This window comes from Sturnus vulgaris, chromosome 3 (assembly GCF_052056855.1).
Source record: "Sturnus vulgaris isolate bStuVul1 chromosome 3, bStuVul1.hap1, whole genome shotgun sequence".
In the NCBI taxonomy this organism is placed as follows: Eukaryota; Metazoa; Chordata; class Aves; order Passeriformes; family Sturnidae; genus Sturnus; species Sturnus vulgaris.
This window is the reverse complement of record NC_142245.1, coordinates 76,157,896-76,176,530: the sequence shown is the minus strand read 5'-3', so window position 1 is coordinate 76,176,530 and position 18,635 is coordinate 76,157,896. Positions and strand designations below refer to the sequence as shown.

The 18,635-nt window shown below is 36.3% G+C and overlaps 1 protein-coding gene across 1 annotated transcript in view; it reads left to right on the top strand.

Moving 5' to 3' along the window:
• KLHL32 (kelch like family member 32) overlaps positions 1 to 18,635 on the top strand; it is a 116,684-nt gene that overhangs the window by 21,078 nt on the left and 76,971 nt on the right. The window contains exons 2-3 of the mRNA XM_014883642.2: positions 2,156 to 2,238; positions 4,752 to 4,932. Coding sequence (XP_014739128.1) covers positions 2,216 to 2,238; positions 4,752 to 4,932 — 204 coding nt within the window. The 5' untranslated portion in view covers positions 2,156 to 2,215. The remainder of the gene's footprint in view (positions 1 to 2,155; positions 2,239 to 4,751; positions 4,933 to 18,635) is intronic.

Here is an 18,635-nt window from a genome sequence, read left to right as displayed (position 1 = left end):
TCTTCTTCCAGTGCTAGCTGGATCATTACTAGTTTTATTCATTTGCAAATTTTTAATTTTAGCACTTTTCTTGGATGTGAAAAAAAATAATGAAGCAATAAGAACATAAATTTTAGATGTAAAATACTATAGTATTGGGGATTAGTGTTCATCACAAAATCACAAAGAGTGAAATAATATATTATTTTTTAAAATCGGGTTTTGGCAATTTTAGCATGTATCTCAAACCTAGGATGTAATGAGCATTTTCTATCTAGCTTATATTTTTCCTGTCAATTTCCAGCATTAAGGAGTATTTCACTATAATAGAAGGATTTACATGGATTTAAAGTTTTCAATTTCAACCAAAAATCTTATTCTTAAGTTTATAAAGCAATCTTTTAAACCGATTTGATTACTTAAAGTAGTTAAATAGAAAGACAATATTATGTCTTAAACATTCTAATGCAAAGAGTTTCCTTAGGTACCAGTCACACTTTATATAATGGAGATGTATCCAGCTGTCTGAAATAGAAATAAACTCTTGGTGCAAATGATTTTAGAACTGTTCTGGCACAGCATATCTATGCAACAGGTAGAAGTGTTTCCTTTATTTATTTTTTTTCAGTGAGGATAAGTAATGCTTTCAGATTTTAGTTATTAAAAATGTTCAGCTGCCTTAATTCTATATGGCTAAATAAAATCAGTGCAGTATTGATTTAATGATTTACACACTACACTCTTGTGTACATGGTTTACATTTAAGTGAGGCATGCAGAGCTGGAGCTTTGGAAGAGAAAGGAGGAGTGCCAAAGTTTAGAGAAGATTGATTTGTTAGGGTAAAAACACTGAATGCAGTGTGGGAGTGTTTGAATATTTTGTTAATTCTTTGATGCATATGCCTTAATTACTGTAGAAGGAATGCTTTTCCCTGCAGGTCTTTGTCCTTCCTCTGTTTGCTCTTACTGCTGCTTGTAGTTTGGGGTTTTTTTCTGGGTGTGGGCCAGAGAGTTTGGACCTCTTAAAGTTTAGAGGAAGGTTGAATTACTTACCAGTCTCTGGATGGTGTAGGATTTCCAAAGGGCAGGCATCAGTATTGACGTATGGGTGTATACAAGAGCAGGTGCATTGATCAGAAAAGTGTTTGCTTCCTTAGTTAAAAGCACCAACTTGATATGCTGTGTTTTTCTATCTCTTGAAGGATAAGGTGAATTGTCTTGATAGAACTAGAATGGTGATTGTTGATGGTGAGAGTAAAATGTTCTGAAACCACCTTTAGAAAGCACTGCATACCCATTTCCCACTGAATCATCAGCATAAGTTCTCTGTGACTTCACTGCTCTGCTCAGAATTGCAGTCTTTTTGGAAAAGGGATAAAAAGATGGAAATCTTTCCATTCTTCATATTTTGCTGAATTGTATTACTTCAGTGTTACTGAGTTACATTAAAGAATCCACACATGGTTTAAATAAGCAGTCAAAGTAGTGTACTTTTCTTTTTTGACTATTCTATTAAAGTGTATTTTTTCTTTTATAGTGCTGATATAAAGTTGAACTGTCTTGTCAGCTGTGCTGGCCACTACACCAGTTAAAAATTTGCTGTACAACCCCATTTTCAATAACTTGGTCTGTGGACACTTCAGCTATATCTTATTTATAAATAAAGAGCTATGTGTTTATTTATATGGTCACTTCAGTATTTTGCCCTTTAAAAGAAAGACCTGTTGTCTTTATAAAAATGATTGTACTATACTGTTTATATTTACCAGAATGAGTCATTATAGAGTCATTTAGGTTGGAAAAGACCCTTAGGATCATTGAACATAAAAACTGTGTGTTATTCTGGGAAGTAAGCAAACACTAATGCATGCCTTTGGCTTGTTCTTCATATTGAAGGATTTTCGGTACAGTTACTTCCCTCCTCACTCTAGCTTTTTTGAAATTATATGGGTTCCTGAATTTGTGGGAAGCTTTCCTCAAAGGCAGTAGGTGCAGGACATTTAGATGGCAGGGTGTGAACCTCTAAAAAAGATTAAAGGAAAGGCCACTTTCAGACTGTACTCAAATCTAGACAGTGAAACTTGCTTTTGAATTGCACATCCTGAAAGTATTGATCTTTAAGGCAGAGGCTGTGTATGCTTTGAATTTTAATATTCTTCTCCATTCTCTTTTTCTAGCTGGAACACTCGCAGCTTTCTCTAGAGGATTATAAGTTTTGATATTCAGAAGACTGAAGGATGCCATCTGAGAGGTGCCTGAGGTATAGTACTTGGGAGTGTGTAGGAAGTTATTAACATTTAGGATGATGTTTACCAAAGATTCAGTTAAGAAAGCAGAAAAAAAGTAAAACTAATAATTTTGTTCATTAGATAGGAATTCATGTTATTAAGTACATATCCATGGTATAATCTGAAAAATATTACCTTTTTGTTGCTTCTTATCTCAGATAAGGAAAACTGTGCCTGGTTTTGATTGGAGGCCCAGTCTCCTCATATATTTCCTTATTTATGCCTTAGTCTATACTTGGGATTTTTGATTGTGGAAGCAACTGGTTTTTTTACATTTATGCATCTGCAATGGTGGCTGGTGATAGTTTTGAATCTGTGTAGTGTTCCACTGTTCAGGACATATGACTTTTCCAGTTACGTGAAATGTCTTCCAAGAATTCTCTCCAAATTCATCTTTCTGCCTTCCCTTCTGTCTCTTTCCCAGTGTAGCCTTTCTCATTTGTTTGTACCAGCTATTGTTGCAATGGAGAATTTGTCATTTATAATTTAATTACTTTCTGGGAGAAGAACATGTTTTTTTTCAGAAAGAACACTCTGCAGAATTTATTAGCTGAATTGGTTTTCTGCAGAACTTTGCAGCAGTGTAATATGCTGGTGGTTCTTTTTTACAGAGTAGTTAATAGTGATCTGGGAGCTCAGAAAAGTCCCTGATATGACAGGAACACCTTATCATTCCAGTTCTGTTCCCCCTTTGCTGCCATGTTTCTGCAGTAGAACAGAATCAGAACTTGCTTTTATAGCTATTAAATTTATCAACTGACAATATCACTGTAAATAATCAATCGTATTATGTTTGATTATTCTATGTATTTTCATTCATAAATTCCAGTTAAATTGCCTTTCATATATATGCATTCTTCATATGTTATTAGCACAAGGGTTACAGAATAATTGATTTTTCACTTTGATCACTGAGTTGGAAAATAGATTATGATAGAACTCAGTTTAAAATCCCAGATACGTTTCTATTGAATGAAATAGTCCTGTGGATGATGGTGAAAAAAGCAAGAGGAATGAAGGTCTTGGTTTACAACTCTGGCAGAGAGGCTAATAAAAATAGAAGTTAAGAGAAACCATCTCAGGGTATCATTAATATATTGTACTTGCACTAGTTTTTGTTACTTTGCTATGGAAATTACAGAATAGAAATAACCATTAAAAATAATTATCTTGTGTTTTAGCAGGCTAGATTTCTTGATAACTGTAATTTAGAATATGAGTTGGATTCCACAAACAGAACAGCTGAAGAAAAAAGAATAATTTGAATGAGTCCTTTTGGAATGTATTTAGGGCATGTCCATGTGAAACCTAAACTGCCAGAGAGGCAGTAAAATTCAGATACATGCTATCCCTATGTTATTCCTTTTTGGCCAGCCTTCTTCTAGAAGCAATGTTTTAGTTGTTGTCTTTCTAAAAGAGCAGGCTAGATTAGAGCAAACAGTCTGCAAGGTGGTTTACAGGTGCCCAAGGTGCAGGAGTAGGTTGGGCAGAGAAAGGAGAGGATCTCAGCCACACAGCTGCTGCATAGTACATATATGCAGTGAATTACATGATTGTGCTGGAAAGATGATGGGTTATTCACCCTTAAAAAAAAATCCTCACTTTGATTTATGCTGAGATGACTCTCTGTAAAGTCACCTTCTATAAACACATATATAGATTCTCTGGCAATATAAATTGATAGTCTCACAGAGTTGAAATCAATTGAATTGTTTTGTACCAAAGAGGATTTGCTGATATGTTTTGATTTGTTCCATTTGCATCAACAGTTATCTTGTCTCTTCCTTCTGCTACAGAAAAAGGAAGCTGCAATTAGACAGTCTTAGACTGGATTATATGCAAATCTTATATTCATACATGGAAATATTCAGAGGTGGAGAAGGCCTTGGTATTTTAAAACTGAGTAAACATCCTCTCCCTTCCCCCAACACAAAACAGACAATCAAAAAAACACCACAACACTTCATAAATATGAATAGACTGAAGTGATCTGAAAACATTCAGTAACTCAGCATCAGACTTAAACAGGCCACCTGAGACCATGAGACATCATTCTTTTTTGTAGAACTTCTTGTATATGTACATATACCCTCCTTTTTACCAGTGCTTCAGTTTGAACCACTTAAAGTTTTCTGGTGGTCCATTGATCTAAGCCCTCTGTTGTTCTCATTTAATCCTAAAATGATTCTGAATTAATCCTGTGAGTTCAGCTGACTTCTGATACAGGAAATGAAAAATCAGAACCATTGAGGTTTTTTAATTGGAGTATATAATCAGTTTTCATAATGCATTTTTAATGCATTGAGCTTTTCTTCTGATGTCTATGCTGTGTAAAGATTTTTGCCTGACAGGGTTCATGACTTTATCACTTTCCAAGAATTATCAAACTGTCTTGTCGTAGAAAAAGTTGTTCTGTATTTCTGACAGAATGTGCTTGTTTCATACTTTTTTTTTTTGACAGAATCTTTCCCCTTTCCCCTCTCAGTGTTCAGGAAATGCTGACAGGTCAGAGGCTTTGTCAGTCTAGCTCCCACAACGATGCTGTCCTGGCAGCTCTGAACCAACAAAGAAGTGATGGCATACTTTGTGATATTACACTTATTGCTGAAGAGCAGAAATTCCACGCACATAAAGCAGTCCTGGCAGCCTGCAGTGACTATTTCCGTGTAAGTCCCAAGATTTTTCTCCTTATGTATTGAAAATTATCATTGTGGAGGATGGAGAGGATTATAGATATCATATTGAACAGAATTTAAATTTGAACCTTTGGAAAATGCAGGATTATTGCACACTCAGTAGAGTATACAATTTGAAATATCTATAGGAAAGAAATGTTAAGAACATAATTAAGATTTTTTAATAGCTATTTATGGTAAATCGTCCCTTCCCTCTGTCCCTAACAGAGATAGGCAGTGCACATCTTTCTATGAATTTAATGCCCCAGTAAAGTGAGAAGGTAGACGATATTTTAGTATGTAGAAAATTCTGTAGAACATATGAGAGTTGTGATTAGAGGATGGGGAAGAGGAGACTGAGCGAAGACCTCACGTGGTCTTCAACATCCTCACGAGGGGAAGCAAAGGAGCAGGCACTGATGCCCTCTGATGACCAGTGATGGGGCTCGAGGAAACTGCATGAAGCTGAGTCAGGGCACGTTTAGGTTGGATATCACAAAAAGTTTTTCAGCCAGAGGGTGGTTGAGCACTGGAACAGGCTCCCAGGGAAGTGGTCACAGCACCAAACCTGGCAGAGTTCAAGAAGCATTTGGACCATACCCTTGGGCATGTGGTGTGACTCTTGGGGTGTCCCGTGCAGGGCCAGCAGTTGGACTTGATCATCCTGATTGCTCCCTTCCAAGTCAGCATGTTCTGTGATTCTGTGATTAGAGTATGGAAGTATGGGAAGAGGGAGTTTCAATTTAATCTTTACTGTGAGGCTGGTGAGGCACTGGAACAGGCTGCCCTGAGAACTTGTGGCTGCCCCATCCCTGAAAGGGTTCAAGGTGAGTCTGGAGGGGGCTCTGAGCAACCTGGTCTTGTGGGAGGTGTCCATGGCAGCAGGTTTGAAACTAGGTGATCCTTAAGATCCCTTTCAACCCAAGCCATTTATGATACCATGATAAATGCAATTTAGTTCAGCTTGAGAGTGGATTTTTGTAATGTAAATGGTTGGATGTAAATGGTTGCTCTCAAAGAAGAAGCCATAGTAATATTTTAAATGTGATAAAACCTATTTTCAGAAACAAGTGTTTCCATGATGAAAAAATAAAATATTCCCTGGGAAATCTGATTCAGAAAATTCCAGTCTAATTCCAATCTAAAATTGCAGTAACTGAAAAATTGTATTTGTTCATGGGAAAAGTATTCTTTATATGAAGCAATTCTACTAACCTTTATTACAATGTGCCCACTCAAAATGTTGGACCTTCTATAGCTCTGTAGTTGACTGGTATTTTTAAGTGTGAGTCATCCTGTTGTTAATCAGAGACTAAAACTGAAGTTAATTTAAAGTTCTATTTTCTCTAACAAAGTAAAGTTATTAAATATTTTGTCTACACAGTAATTGTAGTGTTATGAACTTCTTTATGGGGAACTTTCTCTTGTTACAATAGTAATACAGTGTATGACAACTTCTCTATATCTCTGATTACCTGAGCAGGGTTTTTATCTTCCTGTCAACTCTCTCTCACTTTTGGTAAGAATTTAGACTTGATTTATTCTCTGTATTTAAGAAATGTCATTAACCTCGATGTGAATTTTGCTGTGATGGCGTTGAGGCATTGATTACTCATTTTTTGAGCTTATCTGCATGCTTATGGGTTCTGCTACAGTATAGTTTGTACTGCCATGGTTGCTGATGTTGCTTCATCATGATGCCCAGGCCCTTCTGTAACAGAGATTGCTTTGCATTTTTATTTTCTTTCACCCCAGTGCACAGAGAAGGATTCTGGACCTTTCTACCTGTAGCAGCTGCTGTGTATACTTGCCAGTGACAGATATAGTGCCTGTCGTTCTGGTTTGGTTGAAATATTTTCATAAGGGTGCCATGTCATCTTCACCTGTGACACTCTTTCCAGAGCTCATTGTATCCTGTGCATAGAAACATGATGGAGTGGGCACCTATGCCCAGCTTTCCAAGTGTGGTAGGAACAGCTTCTACTTCGGTCACTTGTTGATTGATGTTGAGATTTGGGGCACTGTGGTCCTATTATTTCCAGTTGAGTTACTTGGTATTGAATGAACAGTTATAGCAAATTAAAATTTTAATGCCCTTTATTGGTACATAAATATTTTGTATTTAAAAAGTATTGAGAGAATGCTTTATGCAGCATTGAGTAATTTGGTCTGTCTCTAAACTCTTATGGTTTGGTAGGATGCATTCTTCAGACTTTAGGAATCAGCTATATGTGCTTTCTGAAATCAGGCAAACAGGGTTTTTATTAGAATATAATATTTTAATATGTTAATATTTTAATAGAAAAAATCTTTTTTTAGAATATTGTGAAGTAAGATCTATATTCTGGAAGAGGTTGGCAAGAAAGTTACACTATGTTCCTGATTGTAATAATTTAGAAAAACCAAGAATCGATTAAAAAGTAATAATGTTTTGTATTTAACCTGAGATTATTGATCTTTTTGTATCTAAGGGGATTTTACCTAATTTGAGCTACTTTTTCGAAGACTTAGGAGAATGAATCAAGTTTAATTTTAGATTTGGTGAAAAGAAAGAGGCATTTCCAGAGGCTGATAAAGGAGAATAGCAGATTTATTTAGAATGAAACCTGCGTTGGAGCTGGATCCTGGCAGGGACCTGCAGAGCCATGTAGAGAGAAGCCCATGCTGGAGCAGGTTTCCTGGTAGGACTTGTGACCCTGTGGGGAACCCATGCCAGAGCAGCCTGCCCTTCGTGCAAGAGTGACCCACGTTGCAGCAGTTTGAGTGGGACTGTTGCCTGTGAGATGGACTCACATTGGAGAAATTCATGGGGAACTGCCTCCCCTTGGAGGGACCCCAGAGTGCAACAGGAAAAGGACTTCCCTCCCTGAGCAGTGGGAGAAACCACTGATGATGAGCTGACCATAACCCCCGTTCCCTGTCTCCCTGCACCACTGGAGGTACAGGAGAGAGAGCTGAGAAGGTGGAAAAGGTGCAAGGAAGTTGTTTTTAAGATTTATTTTACTTCTCACTATCCTGTTCTGATTTTGTTAGTAATGAATTCTATTAATATCCCCATTTTGAGTCCATTTTGCCTGTGAATGATCTCTCCTGTTCCTTATCTCAACTCATGAACACTTCATTACATTTTCTTTCCCCTGTCCATTTGTGGAGAGGACTGAGAAAGCAGCTTTGGTGGGTGTCTGGCATGCAGCCAGCATCAGTCCACTGCAGTCTTTTTTCCAGGTCTCCAAAAATATGTTCAATTCTATGCAGGGCTCTGTCAGAATGCATAATTTGTTTTCCCTTTTTTGCCACTATTGTAAAACAGCTTCTCCAAGAGACTTGATGTTTGCTTTCTATGGAAAGTTTGTATAATTTTCTGCAGTTTTGTTCTGTGTCTACTTTGATTCAGATGGATCTACTTCTTAAATTGTAGCATTTTCTTGAGCAATAAATTTTCTTAGAAATTGATAGTTGTGTCTTTTTTTACTGGAAAGAAAAGTTTGTTAATGCTTTAGAAGGATAACTAAATGTGTGTCATTTTACAGACTGGGGCAATTGCAGCCACTTGTGTGAGAGAGTGGACAGAGAAGGCCAGAAGTTTCTTTATCAAATTTTCTTTGAGATTATGGTCTAGAGTAAAATCTTTTGCTTTCTAAGACAAGCTGGAGACCTTAGCTTCAGCAAAATACTTAAAGGCCAGCCTTCTAGGGTAACAGCAGGCCTTCCATTCTTCCTGCTGGTATAGTTAGTCTCACAGTTCAGCTGTGCAGAAACACTGAAGTTTAAATCCTAAGCATCACTCCTGGTTTGGAAGTTTGTTACATTTGTACACCAAAATCTAGTGGGTTTTCTCTTTATGAAAAAAAGATCCCTTAGGGAATTGTATACAAAGATTTGGTATATGGAGTTAAACTGCAAGATTAGACACTTGAAAATTAGAAGTTTTAATTTTCTTTCTGCTCCTGAAGTACCTCTTCTTTCAAAATGTCCTAAGGAATATAGTAGTTATCTTCATACTCTAAAAGACTACTATAAAGAATAGTAAACATCTATATTTTTATGCGGTTTTTTTAAAGCAACAAACAGCATTTTAGGCAAACTTTTCCATATTGACATGCTGCGATTTGCCATTTGTCTCAATCTATTGCACTGAGACAAGGCAGTTGAGTTAATATGTGTAACTGTGATAGCTCTAGCAAGCTAAGTCATTTCCAATTAAAAGATTCTTCTGCTTTTTTCCCCTCTGGGAGAAAAATGAAATGTTACTGCATGACTTCATTAGTAGGCATTTACAGTGTTGGCAGGTGATTATATAACCTCAAGATTTTCTTGTACAAAATGCATTGGTTTTCCAGTCAGAAAAATTCTTCTTCCCTACTTTTCATGAGTGGGTTTTTAGTTGCAGGGCTTTGATCTTTCTCAAAAAGATGCAGATTTTCCATCTAATTTAGATGAACAATTATATCGATTATCTGGAATAGATTTTAAAATGTCAATAATATTCTAATTCTTTTTCCACAAGCAGCATGCTCACTTGTTAGAAGAATTTTTCTTATCTGAAATGAACTAGTAGATAATTATTTTGCACACAGACTTTGTACTACTAGCTGTCGCATTTGATTCTTAAGCACTTTCTTCCCAGGAGTTTTCTGTGCTCTCTTTCCTGCCCGTTGTCAGATAGTTTCCTCCTTTGTCCACAACACTGCTGATTGTTCATATTTTACAGTATATTGTTTCAAGATAAGGTTAGGGAATTAATTTTTATAAACCAATCCCTGAGGATTGAAAGGGTGATTGATGCAAATAGCTTTTGAAGTCTTGTTATATTAATCATAAAGAGGCTCAAAAGGCTCTCCCTGACAGGGCTTAGAGATAGATCTAAAGACTTAGTTCTGGGAAATCAGGGTTGCCTGCTGCTTTTGTGGGATAATGTCATTTTGCCTTGCAGTATTTTACCATTGGTATGTGTCAACTACAAAAACAATTTCTTCCTTTCTATCATACCCTGAAAGTGATGCTACTTAGAAATTGTCTTTCCAGGTAACCTTTAAGAATGTAAGCTCTTCCCATTGGGACAAATCAGCTCTGTTCTTCCAAACAAACAGTAGTTCTACTTGCAGTCCTTCCCTAGCCCCAAGACACATGTGAATAGGTATGGGTGCTCCTGAACTTCCTGGAACAGGATAATGAGCAGTGGCCATAAATTTAAGTAAGAGAAGTTCCACCTCAACCTGAGGAGGAACTTTACATTGAAGGTAGCATAGCACTGGAATGGGCTGTCCAGGGAGGTCTTTGGTTTGGAGAGCAGGTTACTTATATGCCACTTGTTGAGAGTAAGAACTTAGTGCTGCTCGCATCTCATCAAAAAAAAGGAACTTGTCTAAAATAGGAGGAGACCTGGAAAAAAAGGAGTTAAATACAATATTATAAAAGTTTAAATACAACTTAGAATGTTGCTTCTAATTATTCAATAATCCAATTAATCAAGAAATCTGCACATTCCTTCACTTCTCAAAATATTGTTTGATACAGGCACCTCAATTGTTTTACTAAATTAAATCAAAACATTCTAAAATATTGGAAGTAATATAGCAGGGATAGGTGTAAGGTGTCTTGTGTAATGTTTATCTGAACAAACTCTTTTACTTCTGGAGTATATACAAAAATGGTTTGCAAACTTTTTAAAGCTTTCTAAATAAATAATATTCTTTCAAAATAAAAAAAAAAAGGAAATGTATTTGGGTTATTTTATTTTGTTCATGCTTATCTTCATAGTTAATGAGTTTTTATTCTGTGAGGCTCTGAAGCAATTTTTCTTTGCTGCAGACTGAATTCCCACAGCTCAGCAGTGTTGGTGCTAACAAAAACATTTACAAGAATCTTCTCTTTTCTGAATTCTGTGTTCAAATTCCCAACAGTTGTTATTCTGTCTGCATAAATATGTTTCACTTGCAGTTCTTATAGTTTGTAAATGAATTCATTGTAATTCTGTCGATGTTGGATGGTAGACAATATGCTGTGGTATCATCTTGAGTTTTTTTATTTTCCTTTTTTGAAGTGGCTGTATGGTAAGTGTGTGCACCTTGGTTGTATATGGCAAAATCAACTCTGCAGTTAGTGAGAAAAGCCATAGTAGGCTGTGGCTGTCTCAGATTAGTGTGATAACACCATGTGGTGTTTGGCTACTGAACCTATGCATTTTCTCTGTTTAAAACCAGGAGAGAAAGGAGTCATTACAGCCACGTTCCTCTGGCTGTCCAACTTCTTTCCCATCTTCTTTGCTTGCTCCAGGCTACCTCAGTTTAGTTTTGCAGTGCTGCCATAACAAGTTTGACTTGTCTGAGTTTGGACTGGGCTCAGCTGCGTTTCTGTGTTGCTTAGTGTGTGCCCATAAAAACAATTTATTGGGGCAGGCCTGTGGCAGAGGAGCGTTTTGTACCTGTTGTCTTCTCAGCCTCTATAGTCTGGTGAAGAAATCTTCAGCACCAATGTTTCAGAACATTGTTGGATGCAGTAGATGCTCTTGTATATCTTGTAGTCTCTGTCAGTATCTTCCTACACAACCTTGGGAAAAATTAAAACTATTCTGTGGGTGTAGTGAAGCTGAAAATACCCGAGGGAATTATTTGGGCAGCATATTACTTTTAGCTTCAGTGACTAGGAGCCACATACCATTTTGATAACATAAGAAGTATCCAACAAAAGAGACAGAGAGGTGTTAGAATCTTTTAACATTTTGAAATAGCTATTTTTCTTTTGTGTACTCCCTCAAGGAATGTTCCAATCTCCTTTGTTTGTACAAGAAGCCCATTAAAATGCAGTTCTGGGTGTTGTGTTGCACAACATGCTTGTTTGAAGTATAGAGGAGATACCTTTCTTTAGATAAATTCTTCAGCTGCTTCATTGTCAACAGTGCCATTATTTTACATCCTGTTAGCACCTTCATTTTAGTAGACTGAAATAGAATATTGGCAAATTGAATTAATATCACTGTTGGCCTTAGTCTTGTGAAAGGCTGAATTTAAGCAGTGGAACCTTTGCATTTCACTGTCCTGAACAGCTTTGTAAAGTGCTGCTGGTTGCTTAGCTTTGGCAGCAGTTAGTCGGTCTGAGCCAGCCAGTTTGCAAACTTTAGACATCAAAAATTTCTCAAAATCCCAATCCACTCTTACTAAATGACCTAATGTGTGAGTGATGAATGAATCAAACTGCTTCTCAATCTGCTACTCAATAGGTAATGCCTCAAAGGAAGGAGATACCCTTAGCAGCCTTAGGTGAGTATAAGAATGGCCACACTGAGTTGGATCATTGGCTGCTTGCTTTAGCAGTAGATGTTTGTGGTGTCTGGTGAAAAGGAGTAAATTCAGGGTAAGTCTATGTGTTGTGTTCCAGAGAATTCCTCAGCTGTTTTCAGCTCAGGGACATTTCAGAGCTGGGTGTGATTCCTATCTATTCAGCAATTCTTAATAGGTCTTTCTTCTAAACTTTTATCTTCTTTTCCATTGGGCCTGTATATGATTTCTCATCCACCTTACAGGGTGGCCAACTGCCTGTTGTGTGAAGATTTACTCTTGTTTATTGTTCATCTGATTTCTACCAGTTTAATTTGATTCCTTCCAGTTCATCTATTGGAGAAGATAACCATTGGTTCTTATGTCACTCAATCCTCTCTTTTCTAGGCTGAAAACTTTTGACTTAATCAGATGCTGTTTAAATGGAAGCTGTGCAGGATGCTTGAGGAAGCTTCCTGCCCTTTTCCAAAGTTTTAACAGCTCTGATGTATGTTTTGTGAGCTGAGGGTAAGGGAATTGCATGCAGTAGGCAAGGTGTAAATTTCTGTATGGGCATAGGATTGATTTCTGTTCTGTTGTCTCTTGCAAAATAATTTCTAAGCTTTGATTATCTTTCTTAATTTAAAAAAAATTAAAAAAAAAATTTATTGCTGAGGACTGGGATGATTTCTTAATTAAACTCAGATTTTCATTTTTATAATTGCCATTTTTGAAGCCAGCCACTTATTCCATGCAATTCTTTGCAGTTTATCACATTATCCATGCCTTTACTACCTTGCATAGCTTTGCCTCAATGGACTTTCTACCTGCATTGCTCTCACCCTTTTCTAAAACTGCTCTGCATATGTTAAGCATGAGTTGCTCCACTGGAACCATCACTCCCTGTGAAAACTGATCTTTTCTTGTTCACTGTTTTATGTATTCAGTCACTTACCCAGGCAAAGATCTCTCCTCTTTTCTCTCTTGCCTAGTTTGCCTTCCAGGCATTTAAAGGCCTCTGTCAACAGTTTTTTGTGAATCCACTTTGTGAAAAAGTAATGGTTAGAGCCCAGCAAAACATACTTTTCACCATTAGGTTGCATCCATTACTTCTATATGTATAGAATACAAGAGTGTGTGTGTGTGTGTGTATGTGTGCAAAAATCAAATTACCATCTCCTTAGACATATGGAACATTCTTAGCTATTGATGAAATAACCTATCCTTCCAGGGCCATAGAGTGCCAATTATGCAAATAGGCAACAAATGTACACAAAGCCCATTTTATATAAAAATTAGGAATATTAGGACAACTTATGAAATGTCCATCTGCATTTTCATGAGCTCTTGTACCTGGCACTTAATCATGTACCTTGTCAGGGTTAGATTTCAACCAAGAAGGAATGGGTGTCAAACCTGGAGAATTTATGGGAATAATTAAATTAGTGTTGTTGTGGTCTGTTAGCTCAGAAGGAATTTGTTTGTTAGAGTTGAAGGAAAAGCCAAAGGATAAATGGGCATGGTCAAGTGCAGACAACTAAAAATAAAGTGAAGAGATGATTTTTAGAGGCATTTGTTCCAGAGGAAATAGCTGATGGAGGGTAGAGCTTAGCTGATGATGAAAACCACTGTGACAAATGACTGCACCGTTAACACAAGGTTGGTTAGTCAAATTATTCTTCTTTTATTTTGCAAATTGTTAGTGTTTGTTTACTTTTTTTTTGTTTTTATCAGTAGAAGGATATGAAAAAAAGAAAAAGAATCAGTAAGCTGGTTTTATTACTTGCCTTTATATAAAAGTTTTTAATAAATATATTGGTGGGAATTAAGGGTGGTACTTTAGCAAAATTGTACTATATTCTTAATGGAAAACAAGATTTAGAGCCATAATGGAAAATATAATTATTTTACAGGATATGAAGGTTATCTAGTTCAAACCCTCATAAAATGGGCCAGATAGGAAAGATATCTAGTGCAAACTCTCATAAAATGAACCCTTTGAAATTTCAGCATTAGACTCTTCACATAACAAGTATGCTTTTGCAGTTACAATGCAGAATAGAAGTAATTGCCATAGTTTACTATTGCTTAGAACATTTGGATGTCAGTGTCTAATGACATTCACGTCCCATTATATAGATGGCTTCTTAAAAAGGTAATTATAATAACAACTAAGACTGTTACTACAGTTCTGTTAGATTAAGCCTTGCTGTACAGCTATTGAATTAGAGCCTGCATACACTAAGGTAGGATATATGTCTTAATGGTATTGCATGAAGTATGTTTTTAAAATTAAGTCCCTTAAAGGTGTCCAAGTTTGGGTCATGGTTTTTCCCTGGAGGGGAAAAAAAATCACAAGAAGTTTTGCCTTCCTGAATTAAATGTATTGTGGTAGTTAAATTGCTAGTTCAACAGCTAAGTGACTTCTATTGCAATTTTATTCTGGGCTTGCTTTTGATATCACTTGCTAAAATCATCGAAGGACGTGAACAATAGGCTTATGCATTCACTGGGAAACATTAAACCAATTTAAGCCAAAATTTGCAAATATGACTCATGCTTTTCTGTGCTTGACTGGAAATGCTGGGAAAAAAATCTGGTTTTAGTTATGCTGTGTTCTTTATTCTCCAAAAGGCAGGCGTGCTTATGGGTGTCTATTGTTAGGAAAGACTGTACATTATTGGGGTTTTCTGCAGTGCTTTGCATGGCAGTGTCCTTGCAATTTAGTTTTCTTGCATTTGCCATAAAATAAACAATAATTTTGATTCAGGACCACCTGTGGTAACTTACTAATTTTGAAATATTGGAACTAATAACTTTGCTGTATCTGTCATAGTTCACAGTTTTGTGCAGTTTTTTATTCTAATACAGAGTTGCACATGGAAACTGTAGAATTATTTTGTTTCTATGGCACTACTTAGACAGATTTTGAATATGAGTGTTCTTAGTGATGATGCAGTAACTCATTACAGGCAGCATGCTACAGAGTTCCTTTATCCCTGTGGGTTGAATTACGTTTGTGTACCTAAGCAGAGCTTTGGGGAAGACACATTACACTGTTTAACTCTGATTATCAAAACATGCATTATGTTTGATGCAGTTTCCATCAAGGATAAAACTTGCAACAATTTTGGGGGGGTTTTGTTTGTTTGTTTGGATTTCTTTGGTGCTTTTTTGTTTTAATCTTCAAGTTTTTATTTTGATTGGGAATGAATGCCCTGTGCCTTGTTACAACCAAGAAAACTGCTTTGTTCTTGATGGAATGTCCAATATACAAACAGGAAAAAATCTCACACCTTAAGTTGTCTAAACAGTAAGGTAGTTCTTTACTGCAAGTTTCATTACTTATTTTGAAAGATACCAAGAAATTTATATTTTTTTTTTGTATCCAGAGTGTAAGGTAGTAAGTGCCTTGTATATATCCTTGACTCAGTAAGCTCTTTGGGGCCATGTAATTATGTATCACTATCTGACACTGACATGCTAAAAGAAACTCCAAAGGTTCAGTGGAATTTGCTTTACTAACAGTAATATGTGACGTTTGAATATTGTGCATAAAGTTGTATTGTTTGCTGCTCAGTTTTATTTCTTTAACTATATATTTTCTTAAACTATGAATGATAGCCGACCTTTCCATTTAATGGTTTTCATTTTAGTTGCTTGGCAAATGCTTAAAAACCAATATTTAGGTAGATTTCATAGAGCAGATGAATTACTGTCGGCTCAGTTATCAGTGACTGATATTATGTGACATTTTCTCTGTGAATTTATCTAGAACTTTTTTCAGAAGAATTGTGTAATGAGCCTCTTAATCATATTTCATGCAATTGGTATTGATGGATATGTTTTTCAGTGTGCAAGAGACTCCAGAGGACATGGCTGATGAGCTGATGATTGATTTAGGATAGGCAGGCTTGAATTGAGAGGGAAACAAAGCTAGTTATAGGAAGAACAAGGCACATTTTTCCATGCTGTTGACATATTAAATTGGTTATTTGGATAAGTATACGCTGCACATCTAGAGCATAGTTGATATTTGATGTGGGCATGGTCATCTGTCAAAGCAGTATTTTGATTCCTGTTCATAGATTCTGAATGTATTCTTTTTTGTTGTGATAGGTGAAAACAGCAAAGGAAAAATGACAGGGCTTATGTAATGAAGAATAAGAACATGAAGCTAAGGACACATAAAGGTTATTTCAGGAGTAGTAGAATAAAGTAGATGGAATAGATTATGATTTATTTATTTAATATTACTGTTACATGAACAGGGAATTGTTATTTTTAATACAAAATGCAGAGCATAATATTTTGAACTGAAGAAGTTTATAGCCCAAATAGAAAAGCTTATGTCAGGACTGGTTACTTAGTAGTCCAAGTGACAGATAAGCAAATCAGAAAGAATGTGCTACTGATCAACAGATCATTGATGCCAGTTAAGATTTCTCACAGGCTTAAAGTTACGCATGAAAGGAAAACAATCTTGAGGTATCACATCATAACTGAGATCCCTGAGCAGTGTGGGAAATTGATCTGAGATCTCTGAAGTATTTGTTTACTTTCTTCATAGCTTTTCTGATGCCTGAAATGAGAAGTACAATCAATTTCCCACAAAGAAAAGGCTATGATACAGGAGAATTTAGATTTAAGTGCATATGATGTGGGAAGTGAACTTGAATAAAACACTTCCCTTAATGAAGATGCCTATCCATTTCAAAATAATTTTAAAAAGAACTTAGTCAGTATCATTGTTTAGTTGTGGAGGCAGAAATTTGAGATAACAAGTGAGCTCTTTTAAATGAATAAAACAATGCTAGACAGTGTTAATTACTTAGAAAATTCAATGCAGCAAGATGAACAGCTAAGGAAAATATTGTTTTTGTGTTATAGTGGACTTGAATCTAGGGCTGCTGGTTGTTACCAAAGCAGTGTTTGAGAAAACAGAGGGAGGAAATGTTGCTCTGGGAGTTACAGTAGGTTTCTGTAGTAAGCTCATCTTACTTGCCCGTTTTTGAAAGCTTAAATTTCTTTTGAATGTAGCATTTAAAGTTGAATCAAAGGAAGACAGAAAGTGATGAATGCCTCTTCACAATCTTGCTAAGGGATCTTTGAGAATCAGTAACTTCTCTACTCCTAGAAGAGGGAGGGAGGGTATTTCTTGAAGGCCTCAGGTCATAGCAGTAAGTTACTTATGATTTCACAGTGCTGTTTTTTTAACAGCATAAAGCATAACCATGTGTTCATTTTACATAATTTACTTGTCTCCTGACACTGCATATGTTTTGATTCTGTTTCTTGCCTTTAAAAGGCCACTAAGATATGTGGAATTCACTGACAAAATTTGCTTGTTTAAAATACGTACAACTTGAGTAAGTTGTTCTGTGATCATTTGCTGTAAGGCTGTAAGGTTGATGTGTACAAATGAGGAGAAGCTCATTACTCTCATGGATTTGGAACATCTGAGTAAGTAAGAAAAATACTCAAAGGCAAGGAGCAATTTTGTATGTCACCATTGTGACAGTGAGCTATTTGTATTTTGGGGATTTTGACACACATCCTGTGTGTCTGTTACCCAGGTATCTGTTCCTGAAGCGGTATGTTGTGAAGGAGTCCATATATGTTGTTGCAGTGCTGCCTGACTAGTAAAATCAATGTGTCTGGACATTTTAACAGTAATACATTATTCTGATTTGGTGGCATTTTACAGCTACTGTGCATTTTGCTTTTGAAATATAAATAACATGCTGAGCATAGAAAGTCAGATATGACTGTGCTACATACCTCTTACTTGGACTATTCTGCCTGCTTGCATCAGATCTGATCACATCTAAGTCTATACACCCAGTGGCTGTGTGCCATTCAGTTTTGAGCTCTTGTTGTCTTTTGTATTCTATGTCTGTAGAAGAAAACATTTTATAAAGGTGCCTGTGACTGCTGAGGCCACGTTGTGAAACTACAGGTGCACTGTGTGTTAAATGCCCACTAGCTTGCCACATTTCTTTGAAGTCAAATTTTAAAGAGTCTGAGAATTTTTTTATGGCTTGAATATTTTTATCTAAGGACTTTTGTTTTCTTTTTCCTTTGGGTATAGTTCTGTAGCTTTGTTTCTGTTTCAGACCAAGATTAGAAGAAGAATGGAGGGATTGCTTCCTTCCTCCAAAAAGAGGAACTAATAATGTGTCTGCGTGCCCCACAAAAATAAGGCCATCCAAATCTGTAGCATCTGAAATATGTGTGACCTCACGTGGAATTCCACAAATGGAATACATCTATTTGTGTCAGGATATTGAAACCTGAATTTTTGAGCAGTTGCCAAAAAATGGCAAGTGGATTGTACTCACTTTGCACTGGGTGATTTGGTTCACTTAAAGTCTCAACTGTAATACCAGAATTTAAACAATCAATTTATTTACCACAATGTTGGCTAATTATATGATT